General features: G+C 36.4%; 1 protein-coding gene across 1 annotated transcript in view; it reads left to right on the forward strand.

Moving 5' to 3' along the window:
- Nucleotides 1-27,346, forward strand: part of unc-13-4A (BAI1 associated protein 3) — a 321,552-nt gene that overhangs the window by 201,295 nt on the left and 92,911 nt on the right. Inside the window, exon 5 of the mRNA XM_089633990.1 lies at nucleotides 24,222-24,516. Within this exon, the coding sequence (XP_089490116.1) occupies nucleotides 24,222-24,516 (295 nt within the window). The remainder of the gene's footprint in view (nucleotides 1-24,221; nucleotides 24,517-27,346) is intronic.

Here is a 27,346-nt window from a genome sequence, read left to right on the forward strand (position 1 = left end):
TATTTCTTATTGGAAGTATGATACAATTCAATATGACGTTATGAAATGGGGTCGGAGAAGTTCAATGGTAGAGCAGAACCCCGGCAAGGCTAAGGTCCCGGGTTCAATTCCTAGATGCTACCGTATCTTTTTCTGATTTTTCTTTTACAAATTTTTGTTTTAGAATCGCTAACATTGTATTTAATGATTAAATATTACAATTTGAGGTTTAACTCGTTAATTTATTCCAAAAATTACAATCGCAAAAGATATTTTCGATTTGAGTCAAAATCTGTAAATACGATAGATTTCCCTGCCCGTGAGTTCTATATTTTTGTCACTCTCTCTAATGCTTTCAACAAATGTGAAAGCTTTTTCGTTAGACTTTGATCTTTTTTAAGTATGCATGCAAAAGATGTGAGATTCCTATATCGAAGTGCTGTTGGCATGAAAATAATGATGTGCTTGTACAAGAGATATCTACACGCAACAATATTCATCCAGCAAAACAAGTATATCAAGAATCATCTTGTGAAAGAATGGCTTCAAGATATAACCCCCATGCAATTCAAAAGAATTACATGTGTTAATATCGCGATTTTAAATTGAAGCGCAGAAATATCGGTGAATTGTTTTGTAAAACGATCACGTCTGCTATTTGTCTAATTTTACTATTATTGTTAAATGTGTTTCTTTTTAATTGAAAAAATATATAAATTATAATTTATGGGTCAAGTTTGCGCTATTTCATCAATCTTGGAATAAAACTGTCGTCTTGTAAAAAAAAACACCACAAACACTCTTCAGAATGTATTATTACTATATTTTTATTCTTATATATATATATGAAACCGCACAAGGGTTCCAACTGCTTCCTATCGTCTAGAGCTAGTGAGACTATGTCATCCCCAGTTGGGGTAATTTTTGAGACTGAAGGTAGTGGAGAGGTGAAGGAGATGGAGAAAAAGAAGGTGGAGATGTACCTGGTTACCAAAAACGGCCAAAGCCAATTCAAGCAAATTCTGAATGGTTATCTTATACTAGTCTGCTCTTACACTAGAGCCGTATTTACAGTATCTTCCACTCTGGAACTTGCAAAAATTCTAAATATTATTTGAATTTATAATTTATGAGTAAATTGTAGAATAACATAACAAAGCACGCCGGGAAAACCGTGGATGAAATTATTCGACCCTTAAATCTCTCATAATTACAAATTGAATTGCAATGTTTTACACCTAAAGTTTGAAACAGAATAAATAACCGCTTTCATATCAACTTTGATTAGTTTAACTTTATCGTCTCCTGTAAAATTTTCGTTTGTGGTTTGAAGGGTTTTACCAAACCACAGTCGATATGATTGTATATTTATTTTATGAATGACATTGAACTCTCAACCTTTGCCACAAGGTCGTGTTTTTAAAACTTTATACTGTGCAGAGTACCAAATCAATTCGATAGCATAAAAGGTTTTGAAGTAGGTACGTTATAAACATGAACATCCTTCAGAATTTTCCATCAATATACAATCTCCTTGTTTTAAATCTGTTGACATGAGATAGTTGAGAGCGCTGTTTGCTTGCGTTCATTTTTAGTCACGTAACTGATGCTCAGATTTCACAAACACGAACGTGACAAACGGGGAGACTTATTTATTTGCCTTTTTTCTGGTTTCAACAGCAGTTCTGTTCCTGGAAGCAACTTCTTGCTGAATCTCTTAGTAGAATACCAGATTCTCTATTCCTTTATTTTTCTACATTTAATTTAAATATCACTAACCAGCCATCCCATATTTTTTCTGTGAGGTGTTCAAAGTGGGTGGAATACTACAGATTCATGTCTCAGATGAACATTTTTTCTTGGGGTGATCCGGGAGCTGATCCCCCGACAGTTGATCCCCAAGACCTTTGGCCCCTCGGACAGTTGTTCCCCTGGACAATTGATCCCCCTTAAACTTGATACCCCACATTTATATTGAGAATGGTTAAGTAATTAAGATAAAGGAAGATAAGAGATAATATACCAGCGTATAACAAAAGTCCGCTTAACCAATATTTATGGATCAACTGGCAGAGGGATCAACTGTCCGAGGGTTCAACTGACCGGGGGATCAAATGTTGGCGGACCTACTGTCGGAGGAGCTATTTTCGGGGGATCAACGACCCTCTCTATAGTAAAAATCCCTCTTTTAATACCTTACCAGGCTATTTGTCTTTTTTAGATTGATTATTATCAATTAATAACATCAACATCCCTCATCGCTCGATAAATTTAATAGTCCATACTGATATATATATTTTTTTGGTAAACTAATGTTTAAGACAAGATTTTTTATGCATAGCACAAAGGGTTACAATTATTTTATAAGCAATAATTATTAGCCTGAAACACTCATCCACATTGAAAAATCTCCTGATAAAAGATACATGACCCCAACGGGACATGAACCCGTGTCCTTTCGATTTCCGGTCGACAGCTCTGACCACTGAGCTATGGCGGCTTATCTCTTATCCGCGAAAGAATTCAATATATACTAGTGTTTCATTCAACAATTACTGCTTGTTACATTTTTTTCACCCGTTCACACCCCGTTTTCACCCCGTCCCGTTCGCGTCATGTATCTTTTATCAGGAGATTTTTCAATGTGGTTGAGTGTTTCAGGCTAATAATTTTTGCTTATAAAATAATTGACATACTGATAATATTATGCAATATACATATATTTCGGTGATATGAATTTAAGTAATCGTCATATTTGTTCCTGCTAGCGCTTCGGTGTGTAAAGATATAAAGGTGTCTGCTGCGTACCAAGGCTTAAGCGGCCGATTTAGACAGCTAAAATTTAATCTCGGAATGTCGCACACAGCGATTATACGGACTGACTGATATACCGGGCCTTAGACTTTCATGTTTCACGCCTATACAAGAAAATGGCTTTCTCCATGAAAGTGAAACAGATATTTTCCAAATACTAATAATACTAAGTAGGTTAAGTATCACCAGTACCTTGTTGTATTACGATTTTTGATTATTTGTTTTGTTCGCCAAGTTCTGTAAGGTAAGGGGTACCAACTGAATGTATCTGGTTTCTGTATAAACAAGAGGAGGCCTATTATTGCGTTGAGAGGGTTTTAATAAAACAGCACGGTAAATAGAGTTTATTACTGGAAAATCCAATCAAAGTATTAATAGGTACTCTAAGACTTTCGATTCCCGAGAAGGTTAAAAATCTGTCAACTTTTTTGTATAAAAGGATTGAATGTGTACTTTTACAGAATTTTGTAGCCATTCTGGAGTTGGAACTTAGTTCGTCTTTTATGGCTGTTTCTTCATTAAAAACATTTATTTGAATTTCACCTTTGTTTTGGGTATGAATGAATGCGTTTGAGCTGAAACTCGGCAGATTGACTCGTTGTCGATGACAGTGTATGGTGGCAATCACACATGCACACGCGGACGTATACGCATTTCTCTCAAAGAGAATGACATTACAGTAGTTAATATACGAAATAAAGATAGGTTATACCAAATCGGTATTTGGCTCAGTTGTTAGCACGGTTGACTCCAGTCTTTGGGGGAATGATTCAATGCTCAGTTGAATAAAATAATTAAGTCTTTTTAAAAGTTCACAGCTGTTAAGGGCCAGCCTCTGGGGATGATGACTCAATCCTCAGTCAAACCAAAAAATGCAGTTTTTTTTAAAAATACATTTGATTGTAAAATTTTTTTTATATCATATATTTTATATTATTTGTTCATTATACACTGTGTACTTTGGGGGGTTGGTTATTCATGATAATATAAGAAAAAAATTCTAATAAAGTTTTTTCAAGAAAAGCAATTCCAATTACAACGACAAAAATTGTAATAAAAATTGTCCAGTGTAATCATCGCTTTACTTTTGCGAATAATGCAAATGAGCAATGTCGATTTATTGAAAATCTTTTTAAATTATTAGTCATCCTGTTAAAAACGGGACTGCAAGCCGCTTTCTGAAAAAGTTTTTCGTAATAATATCGGAACACATGTTCATCCATCTGTGTTGCTTTTAATAATATATCAGGATGAAACGCAAGAATGTGAAGACACTTTAAGCCCCCGCATACCTTATTTCTACAAGTTTCTCGATAACTCTTTAAGTGTTTAAGTTCAAAAAAAAAATAATTATTATAAAATATATAAATTATGAAATTGCCTCGATAGAAAAAAAACACAAAGTAAGCTCCGAAAATTATTCAAAACATGTTTTGTTTTGTTATTTAAATGTTATTAGTATTTCACATATATTTTTTTAAATCGATTCATTCGTTAATTACCTATACTTTTAACATGAATACAAATAATTTGTAGAGATTTTTAATAAATTAGAACCATTTTTAATCAAGATGTTTCTCCGTGTGCCAATATTCAAACTGAATGCAAATTGTAAATGTGATTTTTATTAGAAAAGTGCTAGTCTCGCGATCGTGGGGCAAACCCTTAAAACTGGTGGCCTGCAAACGTTATAACAAATCCAAAACTAATTTTAACTAAACTTTGCTAAAATTTATCTTTCGTCACCTTGCAGTAGGAGACTGTAGCGAGAGTCTATTTTCGGAAGCTGGTATAGTTTACGAAGAATCGTCTTCTACCAGCAAACGAAAAAAACTGTTTTCTTTCACACAATTTGCCTCTGATTGATTTTAAATATTAAATAACTTAATATTCCATTTGGGTGGAGGGTTTGGAACCGTTTATTGGATAATCTACACCTCTGCCATAGGTCACCCCAAGTGTTTCGCTACGTTTGGCGATTTAGCAGGGGTGCCCGGGTTCATCGGGTGAGCTATGTTCTGGATGGGACTGCCCACCAGCTGCGTGTCGTGCCAGATCGGGATAAGCTGGTTTGAAGGTCCCGTACGCAACGCGTAGCTAATTGCGTGGCACTACAACTCTTCATTAATTTGCGTACATACTACCGCAAGCGACGGACGTACGCGCCCGACGAACGCGTGGCATCATTTTCAGCCTAAAGCTTCTAAAAATGTTTTATGGTGGGTAGAACAAAGCGTATTCCTTACAAAGCATTGTTTGTTCATTATTTAAAAAAACAATTGAACTGTAATAATGGTTAAAAAAATTGTTTACAGCGTATCTAAAACACAAAATGGAAACCGCGTAAACTCTAATTGGCACAGTAATCTTTTTTTAATAACGTTGATGTTATTAAAAGCCATTAAAAAGAGATTATATTTGAGGTAAATCCACGTATGATTTTATCGCTTTGATTTTGATCACAATCCCTGTATCCAATAGTAATTATAGTAGCGATTCCTTTCCGCCCAATCATAGTATGGTAACGTAGAGTCAATTAAGGTAGAGCATGTGATCATTTTGAATTGGAAGTTAACATCAATTGTATTCATTAAAAATTAAATTACAAAGTTAAATACCAGTTCAAGGTGGAATTGCAAATCTTCAAGATCTCAATCTCAGGATCTCAGGATCTCGGGATCTCGGGATCTCAGGATCAGGATCATCTTCGCCTCACGTCCAGGAAACTCTTTTGGATTGAAGGTGAAACTCTGTTTGTATTACGACACTCCCCCGAAGGTCGTGGTATTAACCCCACACACGAGGTTCTGACGAAAATAATTTCCCTCCTGTCCTATTCCATCTTTTGGGATACTGTGTGGAGGGTATTTTTTAAGGAGAGGAAGTTTTGGGAAGATAAAAGGTATGAGGGTTGGGTTGGAATCTAGGGATCAGTGTATCCAGGAGTGACGGACATATGAATATATCTCTCCCATTGGGCGCAATGCGATGGGTCGAGAGATCAGTTGGAGAGGTTTTTTGTATACCTGTTCAAGATATACAATTCCGTAGTACATTGTGTTGATATATCTCGTAAGGTTTATCCAGCGATAGCCCGAAAATATTTCGTTTACGACTTGATTACAAAACATCGATTTGTCTATACTTTTTATAAATATAATTTACATGTACAGGGATTTCCAATAAGAGGTGTTATTTTGAATAGCCCGCTATTTCGGTAGATGTTACTTTTGAAGCTGTCATTTTTTGACATTTGACAAGTAGCAACTACGTCATTAATAAAAATGGAACGATACACGCAACGCATTGAAATTATTAAAATTCACTTGAGTGAATCAAATGCAAATCATCTTGAGTGATGAGGTTCCACCTCGGTGGCTTCGTCAACAAGCGAAATTGTCGCATCTGGGGCTCGGAAATCCCAAAAGTTATTGTTTAAAAGCTTCTCTATTCTCAACGTGTGACTGTTTAGTGCGGTTTATGGTCCGGTGGAGTCATTGGACCTTACTTTTTTGAAAATGAGGCTTGAGAAACAGTTACGGTGAATGGATTGCGCTATCGAGAGATGATTAATGTTTTTATATGGCCGGAATTGGATGGTATTGATCTGGACAACGTTTACTTTCAACAAGACGGCGCTACGTACCACAAAACAACGAAACCATTGATCTTTTATGATTGAATATCAAAATAACACCTCTTATTGGAAAACCCTGTATTATATATTATATATATAAACCTTCCGGAAGAAATTTTCTAAATAATAATGAAAATTTCATCAAAATACGTTGCGTAGTTTAGAAAACTAAGCGCACAAACAGACAGAAACGGATAGCAACTTTATTTTATACTATTTAGAGCAGAAAGCATATCAGTCAAAAATGAGCTTTTATTTACGAATAATGATAATAAAATTCGGAGAAAAGGCAAGTGTTTATTTATCAACAAGCTTATTAACTCTTAAACCCTACCACTCTGGGAATGTAATTATTCCTACCACGGGGTACTGAAGTACCCCGGGCAGAAAAAAATTAATAAAATAAAAGTATTTGATATTTTTTAAAATATTATTTGTATTATGGCAAAGTAATAAAAAAAGACAATAAAATTTATTAATAAAAACTAAAAGACATTTTTGTCGTCACATGAAGGACAGATTTTGTATTGATGGTCAGCACAAATATGGCGGCGACAAGTGTTACAGACAGATCGAGATTTTCTGTCCTTTGTGCGCGGACAAAAACAGCAGCGACCAGGTTTGAGATTATCAGGGACCGGTCTATGATCTTCACTATGAATATTCAAGACTGCACTTATAGTTTCTCTGATATCCCGGGGTAAACTTGGCCATTGAAATTTTGCTCTCATATGAGAATATATGAGTGCCATTGACAAACTCTAAAGAAATTCACGCCGTTTGGTTATTTTCTCTTTATCAATGTTAGTTGACAGTTTGAATAAGACCCAAGAGTTGACACCAACGGCATTTAGCAACCCGTAGAAGAGACACATGGGACACCTTTTGGTCTTCCTGGACGTCGAGTACTTCTTACAAAGTTGGTCGAACACATCCACCCCGCATTTGGTTTTACTATAGAAATGTATTATTTCTGGGAGGTACACTTCATTATCCTTGTCAGGGCTGTCATGCATGGTGGACAGCATGATTACAGCTTTTTTCTTAGCTGACTTCAGAGGACAATACGACAAAAGTGTGAGAGGTCCGTCGTAGGCAAACATTGAGGTGCATCTTTCTCAATTTTTAGTGTCGAAGTATACACGAGGAATTTCTCGTTTATTCTTCTTTACTGTTCCAACTAATGTTATCCCTTTTTCCAGTAACTTCTTGGCCGTGGGTATAGACGTGAACCAATTGTTACATGTCAGGTTTCTGTTAAGACCTTGTACGGGAGCAGTCAGTTCCATAACATTATTATGACATTTTCTGTACAGAACTAATGGAGAATCTAGCACACGAACCAAGCGCCTATCTTCTTCATTTATACCAGCCCCATCATTGTCAGGCACTAAATACTCTTCATCTCCTTCCACTTGATCACCGTCTTCATGAGATGGGACTTCAGAATGGTCCCAGAAATCCTCGATAACACTGTCGGGCTCATCTTCTAAATCTTCTCCTAGGTTTAGCTCTTCGTCGTCAGAAACCAACAAAGCAGCTGCAATTTTACCCCCCCCAAGATTTCGAGTCTGGGATTCCATATCTGAAAACAATACAACACCTCATTACACTGCACACACTGTCATTACATTCATAACACATTATTAGTCCATGAATGTCTCGTTACTGGGCGCAGGCCCTCTCTATCAACACTGTACTGTAGTCATTATCACAAAGTAAAGTAAATCATAAATAATCTGTAAACTTACCAGAGAGGTGTCGAAAAACAACTTCAGTAATTCAAGTATAACTGGAAGGAAGAACTAACACTATTCCTACCACGGGGTACTGGGGTACCCCGGAACACCTGTGGACGCGACTGCACTTGCCGGGAGGTCACGGCTTACCGACGTACTTACGCGCCATTTATCGAGAGTAGATTAGCTAGAGCGATTTTTGCAACAGTGCAATATTGTCAAAATTGTTGATATTTTAAACACCAGGGGGGTACTCCAGTACCCCAGGTAGGGTTTAAGAGTTAATATGCTAATATATTCAATAGATCACATTATAAGAAGGCTTAATACGTCTTTTACAGGTTTTATATGTCTACGTCTGTGACATATTTATTTTATCATTTCAATATTCTAAAAGTCTTTTCAAATTCAGTCGGTTGTCTCCGTTCCATTCGTCGTTGAATGGGTTTGAGAAATTATTTTGACTTTGAAATGTATGCTTACCTATTTGAATAAGATATTGCTTTGTATGGTTCTCTCTATACTATATACCAGAACTTCTGCGTCACGTGACAGGTAAGACTAAGCAGATTAAATTCCTATCAAATCAAATTAAGCTCGTATTTTGATATTCAATAGCAATCTTTGGCTTGAATGCGAAACTTCGAATTAATTTCATAGTATTTAATATTAGACTAGAAAATATGAATTATAGAACAACCTTGATGGCCTCTGTGGTCTAGGGGTAAGTTTCTTAACTAGCAATCTGAAGGTCTCGGGTTCAAATCCCGGCGTGCGCAAGTAAATTATATTTGACGAAATTGTGTTATTTCACAATTAATTGAATAAAATAACATGTAGTATATTTGCGGCACGTTCCACAGTGGAAGATACACGCAGTACCGCTCTGGTGAAAGACCACAATTCAGAATTAAAATGTTGCTTGAAATGGTTTTATCCATGTTTGGTGAGCAGATCTGATAGTCATGTACTTCCTCACTTTTCTTTTCCCCGTCTTCTTCCACTTCCTACTACCTCCCTCACAGCATACCTCAAGTGGGGATGCCATAGTCTCAGTGACTCCAGACAGTTGGGAGCAATTGGGACTCTTGTGCAGTATACACATAAAAAAAAAATAATAATTAAATGTACACCTCTGAACTCCTCAGTTCATGTCGGAAATGACGTTGCGAACTAAAACCTTGTCAACATTTTTATCAGAAATTTAAATCATAAAGTCATGATGGAAACGACTAGTTGAGCTGAAAATGGTATCTTGGGGGTAGAAATTTGTTCAAATATCATTGCATTTATTACGAAAAAAATCAGCAGCGTGAAAAATTTTGTCTTAAAAAAATTAATGGCATACAAAAGGTAGTTTTAAACATTTTTAATAGGCGTTTTCTATCAAATACACCATTTTGCCCATCATATTCCCTTATCGTAGTTTTTAAAGAATTCGAACTGTCCTCAACGCAAAGTGTAAGACCTGGAGCATCTGGAGATGTGTATATATGTATGTGTGAGAATGAGGACAGTTTTTCGAGCGCGCCTATACTTTGGGGACATTTGGAGAGTTTGGGGACAGGCTCAAAGTAACTGTCCTCAAATTAACATTTGTCATTATATACGCAACGCGCGGAATGAAGCCAATTTTAAAATTGTATGTAGCTATAATTATATTAGAGCTGTACAACACCATTATGAATACTTAAGCCAAAAACTCTTAAGCAATTTACCTGATGTATTACAGAGTGAGAATGTTTATTCCAATTTTTTTTAAACTAATGTGTCATCATTATCCAAAACCAATAGGCTGATATAAGCCACGGTTCTAAAGTTTCTGTTGTTTCAAATCAACAGATTTCTTTGTTATCGTTAAGACTAAACGACATAATTAAGTTGAGTTTATTTCGTCTGAATTTGAATAGGAATTGATTTTGCGCAGTTTCACGCCTGGCTTTGCGTGGAACTTTTTTCATTATTCTTCTGCGAGCCGTTATCTTCCCTGGCCGCCGGCGTTCTCCGCGAAAAGCGATTTCAATTTCCCCTTCAATTTCGTTACTATTGCTTTAATTTATTCGCGCGTAGTTGGTACCCGGTTACCCCCTTCCCCATCTCCTCGCTTTCAGGCATACTTAACATTATCTTTACATACACAATTCAACCAAAATTATTTAAACATTTTTGGTTCACACTTGAAATGCAAGGGAAATCAGACTAAAAATATATTTTAAGTCGGCAGTGATATGGCAAAGGGTTATATCTGCTGTTGGAAGAATTATACAGTATTTAAAAACAACATTATGAAATCGGTTGAACACTTGGACAGGGTAATTTTAAGCTCGATATATGAGTATCGCAACACAACCACATTATTATTTTTATTAATCATTTCGAGGTTTTATTGTTACTTCATTTTAAGCAGATACAACCGTTTGCCATATCAGACTTTTCACATATGGCCTTGGCCACATTAATAAAACACGCAAGTTGGCAAATTAAAACAAAGTGTTATTACGATTTTAGATTAGTTTTTATGAAAAAAAAACAATGTTTTCTTATAACGTTAGTCACACACAAAATGTTATCTTGTGGCGACAAGTACATTTGTACTTTTTGTCATTTTGCTACATTTGTTCAACGAAATTTTCAGATGGCAATTAAGTGACATCTTTTCAAAACGTCATAAAAAGTATTCAAGTTACAGCATTAAAGAATATACAGGATTTTCCAATAAGGGGTGTTATTTTGATATTCAATCGTAAAAGGTCAACGGTTTTGTTGCTTGTGTGGCACGTACCGTTTTGTTGAAAGTAAGCGCTGTCCAGATCAATACCATCCAATTTCGGCAATAAAAAATCATTAATCATCTCTCGATAGCAAAATCCATTCACCGTAACTGTTGCTCCAGCCTCATTTTCGAAAAAGTAAGGTCCAATGACTCGGCCGGACCATAAACCGCAACAAACAGTCACACGTTGAGGATAGAGAGGCTTTTCAACAATAACTCTTGGGTTTTCCGAGCCCCAGATGCGACAATTTTGCTTGTTGACGAAGCCACCGAGGTAGAAATGGGCCTCATCACTCAAGATGATTTGCATTTGATTCACTCAAGTGAATTTTAATAATTTCAATGCGTTGTTGAAGCGTGTATCGTTCCATTTTTATTAATGGCGTAGTTTCTACTTGTCAAATTTCAAAAAATGACAGCTTAAAAAGTAACATCTACCGAAATAGCTGGCTATTCAAAATAACACCTCTTATTGGAAAACCCGTACTATGTGGAACATTTTACGGAAGAAATTTAAAAATGACTAAAACTGCATCTATAACCCTTTGCCATATCACTACCGAACTATAAAATAGAAACAGTGATGTCTAGCATTATGGAATTAGCATATTGAGGTTATCGATAGCCTAGTGTGTAGGATGCACTTTACTTATAATTTACTTATGGCCGGCATAGTCCAGTGGTGACGCATTGGACTGCCATTCCGAAGGTCGCGAGTTCGAACCCGGCGTGCGCAAATAAATTTTATTTGATTAATTAGTGTTATTTCACAATTAATTAATTAAAATAATATATAGTATATTTGCGGCACGTTCCAGAGTGGAAGATACTACCAGTATCGCCCTGGTGTAAGACCACCATTCAGAATTGAAACGTTGCTCCAAATGGCTTTAGCCGTGTTTAGTTACTAGATCTGAATAGCCAGGTACTTCCCCACCTTCCTCTTTCCCTTCCCCACTTACCTTCAGCCTCACAACATCCCCCAATTGGGGATGCCATAGTCTCACTGGCTCCAGACGGGAGCAGTTGGGACTCTTGTGAGGTATTCACTATAAAAAAATATAAAAAAAAACTTAATGCGTAACTTATTTTTGGAGTTTTATTGCCGTGTTGCGCTGCCATCTTCTTTAGCCAACGTTTTAGACAATTTTAGAGTCTCCATCATCAGAGCATAGACATGGACACTGTAACGCTATCTAAAACGTTTGATAAAGACGGAGAAATCAAAATACGAAATACTACCCTAAAAATCACAATAAAAGTTTTGGACGAGAAAATCTCAAATCATAATCATATTTAGTAAAATTGTATGTTTTATAAATAAAACGTTAAATTCATAAATTATATTACCAAGGTTTATGACTCTTTAAAGTATTTTTATATGTAGTATTTGTTTAATCTACTTATTTAATTCTAGATCAACACCACATGTTCAGCTCCTAATTTTATTTCCACCATGATCTATTGTGCGGTGAAATATGAAATACTTAACTTCCTTGAAGAAGACGGCACGCTTTCTAAGTATCAGTTATCTTGTAGCTCGTAAAATTCTGGGGAAAAACTATTTAATTTAGAACAAAAACATTAAATAAGCAAGAATGTTGTGGAGTACATGCACTATAATACAGTTTCCGGGATTTATAAATAATAGAAAAAGTACAAAAGAGATTCATGCGTTACCTATATATGAGGGAATATATGTACTACCCTTTCCTGTATCCATCCTTATTCTTAGCAGGAATGCTCGATCTTAATACATTAGAAGCCCGCCGAAAAATATTTTTAGGAAAACATTTTTTTAAGATAATCTCTGGAACTATACATAATCCACCTATTTTGAAAGAGATTAACTTATATGTCCCAGACAAGTATACTCGTGGAAGGTCCCATACCCTTTTTTATGCTCCAAAAGCGAGGACTTCTGCCTATCAGAACGCCCCAGTCAACAGAGCGACTGAACTGCTCAACGAGTCTGCATTGACCATCGACATTTTTAACGTAACCTACAGGCAGTTTAACAATTATCTTTTGACGTATGTCACAAAGTAGTGAAACTGACCTTTTTATGTGTTTTGCTATACTTTTTGTCTAATTTGTAATCTTCTCCATAATGTATTGGTGAATAACCGTTTTACGGAGAACATGAAAAATAAATAAATAAATGTGTTTTTTGATGGTAGCCGTATTGGATAGTACCTTTTTAATCCGCCATAATTCGTATGAGCATTACGGACTGTCAAACCGGAATACTCAACATTAAGCCAAGTCTACTGTTCACAGAACTACTAATTTAAACAGACTATGCAATAATTACAATAGCGTATTATCCAAGGTGGATATTTTCAGGTGCGAACTTACCAAATACAAGAGATCCATAAAAGAATATTTCTCTAATGTTTTGTGAATAATGTGTATGTCTCTATTATGATTTTATTTATATCTACAACCTCTCTACATGGCTATAAATGTATTGTTTTGTAAATTTTGCGTTTTATGTAATCTTTTGTTTTGTATAAATTTTTTAATTCATATACCTTTCTTACAAATTTAATTTACTTATTAAGTTGTCTCATATTATACTGTCTCAGTAGAGGTAAAGTCACAAGGATGAAATCCATAATTGGTTTTATTTTGGCCATATACGAGTAATACTTATGTACAAACTGATTAAATGTTAAATGTCTATTTTCCGAAAATTAATAAATAAATGGGTTTTAATAGTGATAAATTATTTTTTTTAAATACTTTATTTTACCGGTTGGCTTAAATCCTGCAGTCCGTTGACAATGGCCGCCAAATTAAATTTAATTTCCCGCCATTTTGTAGTCAATATCCGGTTTCCTGTGCCTTTTGGCGCTCTTAATTGGCTGTGTACCGCTCCCATAGTACCTACTTGTGTGTACGAATATCCGTTAGGCCCCGCACAGTATGTTCCCGATAACTACATTATGCGTTGTAATTGGGTTTTCCCTCGCTGACAGATATCTACCTTATACCTATCTACCACCTAGCTCGCTGGAACAATGGATGGTCCTTTAAATTGGAAGGGTTTTAATAACTCTTTTGGTATCTATCTTTGCAAGTATTAAAGTACCTATTTCAGGCGACTAATTATTGCTTATAATTATTTGTTATCCTTTATGCTATGCATAAAACCTTGTCTTATAAACATTAGTTCATCATAAAAAATAAAAAAATAATATTTGACAAGTCAAATTATTTTGTCTCGACGCCATCTAGTGAGAAATTTAGCACTAACGAAGCCTTTCCTACAAAAATAAAGTTATTGTTGATTGAGGAACTAGTACATATTGAATTATTTGGCGGGTTGGAAATAAGCCGACATAGCTCAGTGGTTTCAGAGCACCTGACCGGACATCAGAAGGTACGGATTCAATTCCCGCTAAACTACACAAGAGTCCCAACTGCTCCCAAACGTCTAAAGCCAGTGAGACTGCGGTATCCCCAATCGAGGTATTGTGTGAATCTGGAGATAGTGGGGAGTGGGAGAAGACGGGGAATATAAAGTTGGAATAGTACCTGGCTATTCAGATCTGAACACCAAACATGGCTAAAACCATTTCAAGCAACTTTTCAACTCTCAATCTTCTTCGTGTTTCTTCCACTCTGGAAAAATAATTTAAATGAATTAATTATGAAAAAAAAAGTTTTTTTTGCGCACGCGGGGATTTGAGTCCGCGATCTAGATTGCTAGTCGAGAGCCTTACCCCTCGACCACGGAGGTGCTTAATAACTTATAACTGACGATTAAGAATAAATAAAATAGAAAATCTATTCTGATAATATTAAATATGCATCGGTTCCCAAAAGACTGATAAAAGAGAGTTTAAAAACAAATCACCATACCTTCTGTAAATGAATGCAAAAGCCACAGGAAAGCATTTTGAAATAATCTCCAGGCCTTCGCTCGTGAGGGAATGGAATTTAAACAATGAACCTGTGCAAAGCGAAATGCAAAAATTTCGATTCGGCATTTTTTCTTTGAGAGTGATTTTTGTTTTTGTCCTGTAAAAATGTGAAAATTCTTTGAGCTCTGCCTTTAACTACACTAACCAGCGATATTCAAACATATTTGTATGTTTGAATTCAAATAAGTAAGGGAAAAAAATACCCTTCTGACAATTATCATTTTACAATTGAGTAATTGAATGAAAAAACGACCTCAGGTACCGGAGGTCTTTTTCGGTAAAACGTTTTATTTGAACGATCGATTCCTTCTTTACCCACTGTATTAAAATAAGTTCGGTCTGTTGTCTACAGATTGTGCTATAAGCATTTGTTTTGTCCTACTTGGAGGGCCGTTTTTGCATATTATGTGGGTTGAAATCCTAGATTAACTTACTACTATACCAAATACAAAATGGCGTCCACTGCATCTGACAGTTCTGATTCTTCTCCCGAAAAAATAGGTTTAAAGATGCCTAGAAATGAAGATAAGTGGAAAAGCAACAGCTTAAAGAATAGAAAATGTCGTGGACAATCATATAGACAAAAAATCAGAAATAAAATTCGTGCTAAAACGTTTAATTTCGCTTCTAAGTGTTGTGCAGCATCCAAAAATATTGTTTACTTCTATACTTGCCTTCAGGTGAAGTGCTGGCTTCACAATCGTTTAATGAGATGTATTTAAAATTTGAATACTTAGATGTCAAAAAAATTGAACCATATGAAAACTTGAATTTGATTGATGCGAAGAAACCCGGAATCAAAAAAGCAAAAAAAGACGACTTATTGAGTCTTTTGAAGTTCATGAAACCGAAAAATGCAAATTGGCTTCAGAATATTTTATCTTTTATCAATATTACTAATAGTCCAGAAGTTGTAGAAGACGAGTCTTCAGACACCGATGATTTATATTCTAAAACAAATTAAAAAATTATATCTCTTGAATAATTTTATTTTGGTTTTAAAAACTCATGTTTTATTGTTTTAGAAACTTTTTAATAAGTAAATTATTATAAAAACAACAATTTTCTTATTATTTAATCACTTAAAATAAGAAAAACAATGAAGTTCTAGTTATTTTATCCCTATAAATAAGGATAGAAACAGTTTTATTCAAGAACGACCTCTATATCATACCTACTATTCTTTAATTTAAAAAACAAAGGGTTAATATTTTTTGTTCAAAACATTAAAAATATTACAGAGGAAAGATGTGTTCATTATAAGATAAAATACTGTTGAACAAAAGTACTACAGTTGATTAATTATATTAGTTGAAAATGTTTAAACGCGAATATCTCAAATGACGATTTTTGTAATGAGGTCGTTTTTGCATCCAGGTACTCAATTATTTACGATCAGATTAAATTACCCTCCTGATTGATAAGTCTCATTTTAAAATTATTTAAGATCAGATTAAATTTAAGACATCGTTTAGTTGGGATTACATTATTTTTACAATATTACAAAATAATCTCCACCACAGCCACCAAATAACCATCACAAAAAGCACAACGACCATCATCACGACTATAAAATAATATACATTTTATTTGCGGTTAACTAGTAAATTAAATATACAAAATTGAAACGTTGATTGAAATGTCTTTAGTCGTGTTTGGTGGCGAGATCTGAATATTAAAATACTTCTCAAATCATCTCCTTCCGCTCCCCATTTCCCCACAACATACCTCAATCGGGGATTCCATAGTCTAACTGGCTCAAAGTATTAGCGAATCTTGTATCCTATGTACACTGCTTTTTGACTTACTTACAGCCACTACCGTTGGTAGGTAAAACAGAAAATCGATTATTTTCTACAAATATTATTCGATTTTTTTAAAATCAGTTCATTAAGCCATTTGTAAATATGCTAATTGGTTAAACAAAACTACAAATCTTCGTTGACTCTTGAGAATTACTATTGGAAATCTATAAGTATTTATGTCAACATATCAGTATGAATAGGCAGTAGCTACAATTATCGCTTATTATATATTTTTTTAATCTAATGAGCAATATTTTTGTTATTTGTTTTTGGGGTATTATGCCGTGTTGCGCTAACTCCTTCTTTAGCCAACGTTTCGGACAGCATTGCAGTGTCCATCATCAGGGCAGATGTCTTATTTGAGGTTGTGTTAAAATGTGAGCTTAAGTATGAGGTTGTGATACCGTGTTGCCAGCTCCAACCCTCTGAGCTAACATTAACGTATCATTTTTTTTTATTTAAAGTGGTTTTCTTCGTTTAGCTCTGGTGTATCCGTCAATTACCGGATACCAAGAACTATTAAGCTTAGCTCCATCGTCTCTATTAATGTTTACGGGATTTTTATGAATTTCAATGGCCTCCGTAATCAGCCGTGCTCTATAAGTTTTCGGTCTCCCCAGGATTTCAGGAACAAATCCAAAGTAATGCCCGGTGTCAATCAAATGCTCGGCAATTGCCGATTTGTCAGGGTGGCCGAGTTTACAAGCTCTGAAGTGTTCCGAAATTCTTTTGGAGATAGTCCGCTCTGTCTGGCCTACATAGACCTTGTCACATCCGGAACAGCTGAGTTTATACACTCCATCTGTTTCCAGAGGAAACTTAGTCTTTGCAGACCTCAGTAAGTCCTGTATCTTTGTTGTTGTTCCGAAGACAGTCTTGATATTTTCCTTTCTCAAAAGCTTGGCAATTTTGTCTGTTACATTGTGCACATAAGGCAGGAAGGCACAGCCTTTCGACTCTTGTTCAACTCTGTCTTCGTTTGGTGCAGATTTGGCTCTTATGATTTGCCTTGTCTGACTTGCTGGGTAGCCGTTACGCTCCAGTGCATCGGTCAGCTTCGTAAGTTCCGCTCCGATTTTATGTTCTTCGCATATTCTGGTCGCTCGGGTCACCAATGTATGGATAAGTCCTCTCTTCTGCGCTGGGTGGTGGTGCGAATCAGCGTGTAAGTACCGATTTGTATGGGTTGGTTTCCTATATACAGTATGCCCTAGGCTACCATCGTGTTTCCGCATCACCTCCACATCTAGAAAGGGCAGGATTTTATCTTCGTTTTCCAGTTCCATTGTGAATTTAATTTTGCTGTGGAGAGAATTAAGATGGTCCAGGAATTCGTTTAGTTTCTCCGTTCCATGAGGCCAAATGGCGAAGACATCGTCGACGTAGCGCCACCATACTTTAGGGACAGCCGAAGCTGTGTCGAGTGCCACTTCTTCAAACTTCTCCATAAAAAAGTTGGCTAGTACTGGCGATAACGGACTGCCCATCGCAACTCCCTCCAATTGCTCAAATAGTTCACCCTGAAATGCAAAGTATCCCGTTTTGAGGCAGTGTTCAAAAAGTTTGCAAATGTCTTCCTCATATATCTCCCTGAGCATTGTCATGGAGTCTTCTAGAGGCACATTTGTGAAAAGTGACACGACGTCAAAGCTGACCAAAATATCTCCTTCCTCAGTCTTAACTTTCTTGAGCTTACTTATCAGATCTGTTGAATCCTTAATCCACGATTCAGTTTTACCAGTTTGCATCTGCAGTAATCTTGAGAGGTATTGGGAAAGTTTGTATGTAGGAGCGCCAATAGCGCTGACAATCGGTCTCATTGGGATTTCCTTTTTATGTATTTTTGGGAGACCATACAGGGCAGGAGTTCTAGAGGCTTTTACAAAAAGCTTAGACCAATCCTCTTTCCTGATGCTAGAAGCTTTTCAGGAAAGAGGATTGGTCTAAGCTTTTTGTAAAAGCCTCTAGAACTCCTGCCCTGTATGGTCTCCCAAAAATACATAAAAAGGAAATCCCAATGAGACCGATTGTCAGCGCTATTGGCGCTCCTACATACAAACTTTCCCAATACCTCTCAAGATTACTGCAGATGCAAACTGGTAAAACTGAATCGTGGATTAAGGATTCAACAGATCTGATAAGTAAGCTCAAGAAAGTTAAGACTGAGGAAGGAAATATTTTGGTCAGCTTTGACGTCGTGTCACTTTTCACAAATGTGCCTCTAGAAGACTCCATGACAATGCTCAGGGAGATATATGAGGAAGACATTTGCAAACTTTTTGAACACTGCCTCAAAACGGGATACTTTGCATTTCAGGGTGAACTATTTGAGCAATTGGAGGGAGTTGCGATGGGCAGTCCGTTATCGCCAGTACTAGCCAACTTTTTAATGGAGAAGTTTGAAGAAGTGGCACTCGACACAGCTTCGGCTGTCCCTAAAGTATGGTGGCGCTACGTCGACGATGTCTTCGCCATTTGGCCTCATGGAACGGAGAAACTAAACGAATTCCTGGACCATCTTAATTCTCTCCACAGCAAAATTAAATTCACAATGGAACTGGAAAACGAAGATAAAATCCTGCCCTTTCTAGATGTGGAGGTGATGCGGAAACACGATGGTAGCCTAGGGCATACTGTATATAGGAAACCAACCCATACAAATCGGTACTTACACGCTGATTCGCACCACCACCCAGCGCAGAAGAGAGGACTTATCCATACATTGGTGACCCGAGCGACCAGAATATGCGAAGAACATAAAATCGGAGCGGAACTTACGAAGCTGACCGATGCACTGGAGCGTAACGGCTACCCAGCAAGTCAGACAAGGCAAATCATAAGAGCCAAATCTGCACCAAACGAAGACAGAGTTGAACAAGAGTCGAAAGGCTGTGCCTTCCTGCCTTATGTGCACAATGTAACAGACAAAATTGCCAAGCTTTTGAGAAAGGAAAATATCAAGACTGTCTTCGGAACAACAACAAAGATACAGGACTTACTGAGGTCTGCAAAGACTAAGTTTCCTCTGGAAACAGATGGAGTGTATAAACTCAGCTGTTCCGGATGTGACAAGGTCTATGTAGGCCAGACAGAGCGGACTATCTCCAAAAGAATTTCGGAACACTTCAGAGCTTGTAAACTCGGCCACCCTGACAAATCGGCAATTGCCGAGCATTTGATTGACACCGGGCATTACTTTGGATTTGTTCCTGAAATCCTGGGGAGACCGAAAACTTATAGAGCACGGCTGATTACGGAGGCCATTGAAATTCATAAAAATCCCGTAAACATTAATAGAGACGATGGAGCTAAGCTTAATAGTTCTTGGTATCCGGTAATTGACGGATACACCAGAGCTAAACGAAGAAAACCACTTTAAATAAAAAAAAATGATACGTTAATGTTAGCTCAGAGGGTTGGAGCTGGCAACACGGTATCACAACCTCATACTTAAGCTCACATTTTAACACAACCTCAAATAAGACATCTGCCCTGACGATGGACACTGCAATGCTGTCCGAAACGTTGGCTAAAGAAGGAGTTAGCGCAACACGGCATAATACCCCAAAAACAAATAACAAAAATACTTTTGGCCGTGAAAATCTTAAATCATATTTAATGAGCAATAATTATTGAATAATATATATTTGTATTTATTGAATTATTTAGCGGTTTAAAATAAGCAAGGCTGCGGGTTCGCTACCCATAGGCGACATTTATTTTTTCTCGAAAGATTTTTTCAATGTATATAGGAGTTTCGGGCTAATAATTATTGTTTATTATAATTTGTTATCCATTGTGCTGTACATTAAAACCTTGCCTTGTAAACGTTAGTTTATCTTTTTAAAAAAATAAATAAATATGTATTTTAAAAATAACAGATCATTGTTGACCTGTCTTTTTGAAAAAAGTTTGCACACTATTCATAGTGTCAAAAACTTTTAGACCTGATTGTTAGAATTGTAATGCACTGTTTATTGAACACGGGAAAACATAAACAGAGGCCTGTTAAATACTGAATGCTCCATCTCCTAACTGACAAGCGCCCTTACAGATACGGAGGTCGTGGGCGTGGGACGAAAAAGCAGTTTACTGTAGAAGTGAGTCGTTCGAGAACGACTCGGGTCAGTGAACCGGATCTGAGCTGGTGACCCGGCTGAACGAAAATCTGTGTGATCCTTTAACGGCTATCACGGCTCGGGGTTCACAACTGATCGGGATTGATACGTTTTTGACAGCTGGTGGCTTAGGACGGGTGGTTTAAGAGCATTTGAACAATTCATCAAGACCATCACAGAACTTGAAAATCAACTTTCAAAGTTGATGAAATGTTCAAATTCTGTGAAAAATTTGTTTATTTTACTTTAATATAGATGTAATTGAAGATTTTGCCACAGTTGAAGATGCAGAAGCAAATTTGATTTCCTGATATAGAAGATTGTCTTACATTGAAGATACTTCTGGTTGAAATTCAAAATTTTGAGGTGAATTTAATTGGTTAACAGCTGGTGAAGATATGGTTGGAACTTCACTCACAAACGAATCGGGATAATTGATTTATCAGATTATGCCTGTGGATTTGAAGAGTTGGGAGCTTAGTTTTCAGATGCCTAGAAAGGTTTAGTCTTACCAGCACTTGTACTAATTAACAGCAACAGAAAAATGATAGCAAATTTCACTTTTTTATCTTGATGACGTCATAATTTTTTAAATCAAAACTAAAGTAACTAATAATTACTAAAAATAGAACCATGTCTCCCGGGTACAGATTACCAAATGCGACAAGAGAAATGCATTGAACGATTACCCTACTGATTTTTCGTTACTACCATTATGTACCAAAACCTTACCAAACAAAGATTTTCCGATTTTTTTTTTCATTCTTCCAATATGGTAACTCTTTTGAATGAAATATTAAAAGGAGGGCTGAGGAAGCGAGCGTGGAGGCGGGTGGAGAGGGATTAGCTTGTTCGCGAACCGTCCTTCAATCGACTCGGTTCATCGAACCGGGTCTTATAGAGAACTGATCCTAGTGATCTGGTTCGCTAAACCGATCCGCTCTGTCCAATGCTATTTTACTGTAAGATTACGTATAACCATTAGTGTAGAACATTTCAAGCACTTTATTCTTCACAAACTACGCAGCCGAGAATACTTTCTAATGAAATTTTTTCAAACTCTGTCGCGATGACCATGTAACATGATTTATTTATTAATGCCCTATTGGGATCATATAAAAATTAAAAATTAAATTGAAAAAACCACTATCTGTTTGTGCGCTTAGTTCTTCTAAACAATGCAACGGAGTTTGATAGGGTTTTAGAGAATTTATTCCGGAAGGTTTTTAAATATAATACATTGATATTTTATTAATTTAAAGTCGAGCAATGCCAGATACACGTCTTCTTCTATAAAATAAATCTAAAATTTTAAAATATGTTGTCAATAATTAAATCTTACTATAAATAATTTTTTTTTAATACCACTTCATTATATACATTTTTAATTTTTAAAATATGTTTTTATATAACCCTGATGTAGGTCCCGGGTGAACCGAAACCTGTTGGTTTTATATATTAAAAATATATGCAATAAAGTGGCATTAAAAACAAAGTTATTTTATTCTAATTATTAAAATGATGTATATCTTAAATATGTATATATATAAAAATGTCAGCGACATCTGTAATTTCATTGCCCAGTTTAAATATTCTCTCCATAACACAACTGAGAAAGAAGTTATTGTTGTGAAATAATATATAATCAATTACACATCTTCGGATCTACCGGATCTGCCCTAATGATGGACACTGCAACGCTGTCCGAAACGTCGGCTAAAGAAGGAGTTATCGCAACACGACATAACACCCCAAAAACACACAACAAAAATGCTTTTGGCCGTGAAAATCTAAAAACTTACCCAATAATATATAATGTTTAAAAAACTCTCTTCGAAATAGACCATAAATTTTCATTGAACAGGTATTAGAGATTTGTTGCTCTTCCCCTAATTTCGATAAGTAAACATAAAAGTTAGCGGATCCTGATGATATCGAAATAACTCTTTAGAGCTTTGGAGACAGGATGTTATTTAAATTTGGCTAAATAAGCACAAGCAAGCAAGTATTTCGAAATCTTTAATCAAAGAACCAAGTACAATACTATAAATCGCAAAAAACTAAAATCAGCTGTTGTACCGTTGAGTAGTTAGTATGGACCAACCGAGCCAAGGAATATTATTTGGACTTCACTTGCGTAAAGTGTAAAACTTTAAGTGTAACACCGAGCGCAAATAGATAATTTACAGAAATTTTGGTTAGAATCAAATTAAAACTTTGGCCTTGAGTCAATGGGCTTAGTTTAATTGGTAGAAAGTAGGTAGTAGTTACTTGAAAACTTTTGCAATAGGTACAATATCATACTGACGAAATGAGTTATGCTTTATCTTTTTGTATGCATTGATTATGTATACCTACAGAGAGCAAACTTTAAAAAAATTTGGCCAAAAACATCTTACAACGGGCTAGCAGGGTGCGAAGACCGAGTATTCAAAACAGATATGTATTTTAAATGGAAACAAAAATTAGTAATAATAATAATACTTGGATGACTTGTATAGCGCCTTTTTTGTGCAAAAACACCTCAAGGGCGCTGTACAAACTTATAATACATTTCTACAGTGATCTAGGTTATTACTTAACTATTTATGGAGAAAATATACAGTACAATACTTACCTGGTAGGTCACTTGAGATTAACACTTAATTAACATTATCTAATTGTTTTTTGGCGAAATTTAGATACAGGATTTAGGACTTAATTGAAAAATTGAATATAACTGGATTTTCTCTTAGGATTGGTATATTTAATTTAAGGGTACGACAGCTTAAAAAGGTAAATTTTTAGTTTAGACCTGAATTCTATTGGACTTGTTATGGATCTTAGTTCCGGAGGGAGTTTATTCCGAGCATTCGGCCCAGATACTCCGAAAGCGAGATCACCAAACTTAGTATTTGGCTTGCGCATAGGTTCTATCAGTCTGCCTACAGCTGCTGATGTTGCTGATCTAAGCGTTGACTGCCTCAGACCAGTGTTTTCCGGGAAGCATAGTTTAGAGATGTAGGGTGGGGCCATTTCATTGATGGATTTAAACACCATCCAGCACAGTTTGTACTGGATTCTTTCAGGGAACTTGAGCCAGTGAAGGTTGCGAAGGTGTTCTGAAATGTGCGAATATTTTAAAACCCCGGTTATGAGCCGTGCTGCTGCATAGTAGTATGTTTACATGTCAGACTAATGTCTAATATCCATTCTGCTAGCTGACTTCACCTCTGAACTGGAGGGGCGAACCTATACACGTATATTAGAGACATCTATTGGAGAAATATGTAAACTCTATGAGTTACGGAGCTATAACTATAACAATATCAGGGCCATTGCTTCTTGAATTCGGTGAATTTGGGGTGTAGAGCCATAAAAAGTGTGGCGGTACGGCGCCTGTTTCGGATGTACAAGAAGCTTATTGGATGTTTTCCATTATTTGCAGGTTTTAGCGACCCCTACTGCATGCTCGGCATACAACCGATGGCTCCGCCGCCGCCCAGCCCGCAGCCGCCCAGTCCTCGCCTCAGCGACCCCGGGCCCGACGAGCTGGGAGGCGGGGGCCCGCATGACAAGCTGCGCAAGCACCACTCCTTCAGGCTTAGCTTCAAGCGGCGCGACGGGGGCTCGCGCAGGGAGCACCGCGACAGCACGGCCGGGCAACTCCCGGCCAAGTTTATCCGGGCCACTTCGGTCAAGCCGCATACGCTCAGTCCCAAGTGGAATGAGAAGTTCAGATTGTAAGTGATTTTGATTTTTAATACCTAACTATCTAACTAACCATCACACTGTTTTGGAGACGGAGAGTATGAACTTCAACAAAACTCTTTCGTCTGATCATCTCTCATATATCTTAGCACGCTCCTGTTCTTCTGACCGCTGATATTCCTACTCCAGCAATTAAGTCTCCTGATTTTTTTTTAATTGAGTACCGCACAAGACTCCCAACAACTCCCAACCGTCTGGAGCCAGTGTTACTATGGTGTACAGTCTGATGGTAGTGGAGAGGGGAAGGGCATGGTTTAGAGGAAGGTGGGTAAATACTTGATTATTCAAATCTGGTCACCAAACATGACTAAAACCGAGTAACGTTTCGATTCTGAATGGTAGTCTTTCGCGTGGTGGTCGGGAAATAATGCGAGCATATTTTTTATCGTAATACGGTCGTATATGCCGCACGTACGGCATTTAATCTACGTCTTTTTTTTAGTTTCTTGCCTCACTGCCCTAGTTACAGTGTTTTGTGAACACCTCAACAGGAAACCTGAACTGAGGTGTTTGCATGTTTTTGATAGTTGTTATTTTGCCGTAAGAAGTAAACACACAGCATCGTCCTTCAGATCCTCAAGGAGGATACTGTGTATCCATTCATAGCAGCTGTATTGTATATTAGGTTAGTACAGTGGTCGGCAAACTTATTGGCCAAAGAGTCAAATATGTACATTACAACGATTCAAAAAAATTCTGAGAGCCAAATCTGTTTTTTTAATTTAGTTAACCTTTATTATAATTTTAGACCTTCATTAAATTACGGGTACACTGAATAAAACGTGATTTCACCATTAATAAAAAAATATCCGTTGATAGGCACTAATATGAAAGTAAGGTACCTATTATAAATCTAAATCATGTCAATGACTGACAAACACAATGCGAACAATGTCCTTGCATCTTCTTGGAAAATGTCAGTCAGTCAAGTTTTTATGTTGTTGTTTTTAATTTTAAGCGTGATTCCAGGTTCTCATCAATTAGACGATTTCTCAGTTTACTCTTGATAAAGTTCATGCTTGAAAAAGATTGTTCGCATGAATATGTAGAATCAAGAAGGGAAAAAACAACAAACGCGAGTTTTTTCAGCTGATCGTAAGAGTCAGGAATACTATTCCAGAAGTTGAAAATGATCATGTCTTCCTTCTCCAGGTCTTTCAAAACAGACCACTTGTGTTGTGAACTAAGATCACATTTGTTCTTCTCCAATATTTCCAAAACAATACAAAGACTTTGAAATTTAGAGCTCCATATTTCATCGTTTTTTTAAATCCTGCAATTGTATTTCAAAGTTACCAATGTCAATAAGAGGATTTTCGACGGTTGCTAAGGTCGCTCTGCTGTTTTTAAACTTCTGAAACCTGCTGAGAAATGCTTCCCTCATATTTAAAATTGTTGTTTTGAAATGGTGTTTGTCAATAGAGGAATTATTTCAAGAGTTTAAAAACAGCAGAGCGACCTTAGCATTTGTGCCAGAGCCGCACTCAAGGAGCCAAAGAGCCGCATGCGGCTCCGGAGCCGCACTTTGCCGACCACTGGGTTAGTAGCAGTTTACATCATAATATTACATGGACACAATGTAGTAACAATACAGTGAAAAGAAAAGGATACGTGAATTGAACTCAATGAACCAGTTAAGACGAAAAGAGAATAAAACAAATAAAAAGTAGATGATCATAAGGTCAAGTATTTAAAATCATTAATCAAAATATTTATTTTTTGATCTTTATCCTGGGGCAATGGGGTATTGTTTGGCCTTTATCCTAGGGCAATGGGGTATTTTTTGGCCTTTATCTTGGGGCAATGGGGTATTTCGTGGCCTTTATCCTGGGGCAATGGGGAATTTTTTGAACCTTTATCCTGGGGCAATGGGGTATTTTTTGGCCTTTATCCTGGAGCAATGGGGTATTTTAACAAACCATTAGTGAATAAACTTTACTTCTTCATTGTGGAAGAAGTAAAGTTTATTTTTCTGATTCTGATCATTGTACTAAAAATTGGTAATTTTTGAAAAACCACAAATCCTGAAACGGTTCCAACTGGCCACAAAGTCATTATGACATAGCCGTCTTTCCACTGGCTGGTAAGATGGCTGTCATCAATGTTGACCGAATAATCACGAATTCACGAATAAACGCGAACATTTCATTTTGGGTGACCGGATAATTCATCAAAATGAAAGTTGAACAAATCTTTAAAAAAGTGATGAAACAAAAACTAGGTTTCGTAGGTTAAAGTATTTCCTTCACTTTTAATGACTTTATATCACTTTTTAAAAGTGTGTTGAAAAGTCATTGTGTTAAGTTATCATGGAACCGTCGTTTTGTCTGTAATCGAAAATGGCACATTTTAAAACCTCATGGAAAATTTATTCGTCAACATAAAAATACAATTAAAATATCTTCATCATCGTAATGTTTTTATAAAATTAAAAAAAAAGTGAAAATGCACTATTTAAATGAGCATTTTATTTTTCTAAAAACATGAGTGCATTAAATTGATATACCTACATGTTTCCATTTTATAACTTTAATAATTTCACATCCGTGATTCAAAAAGCATTCGAATATGTATTTTCTTCATCCTTTGACATAGGTAACTAAGGCACTCAACTAAGTCACGTTTTGTAACAATAATTTATTAGATTTGTACTACAGTATCCGGACCTACCCTACCCTATCCCAACTCAAATGTACGTGGCTTTGACCAGAAATAACTTTTCCTTACAAAGGCCCTAAAGAAGGTAGTCTTTGAACGAAACGAACCCTAAATTCTAATATCATTCAACCTTACTAGATCTTG

Source organism: Hesperophylax consimilis, chromosome 7 (genome assembly GCF_061612785.1).
Source record: "Hesperophylax consimilis isolate HC1 chromosome 7, BYU_Hcon_1.0, whole genome shotgun sequence".
NCBI lineage: Eukaryota > Metazoa > Arthropoda > Insecta > Trichoptera > Limnephilidae > Hesperophylax > Hesperophylax consimilis.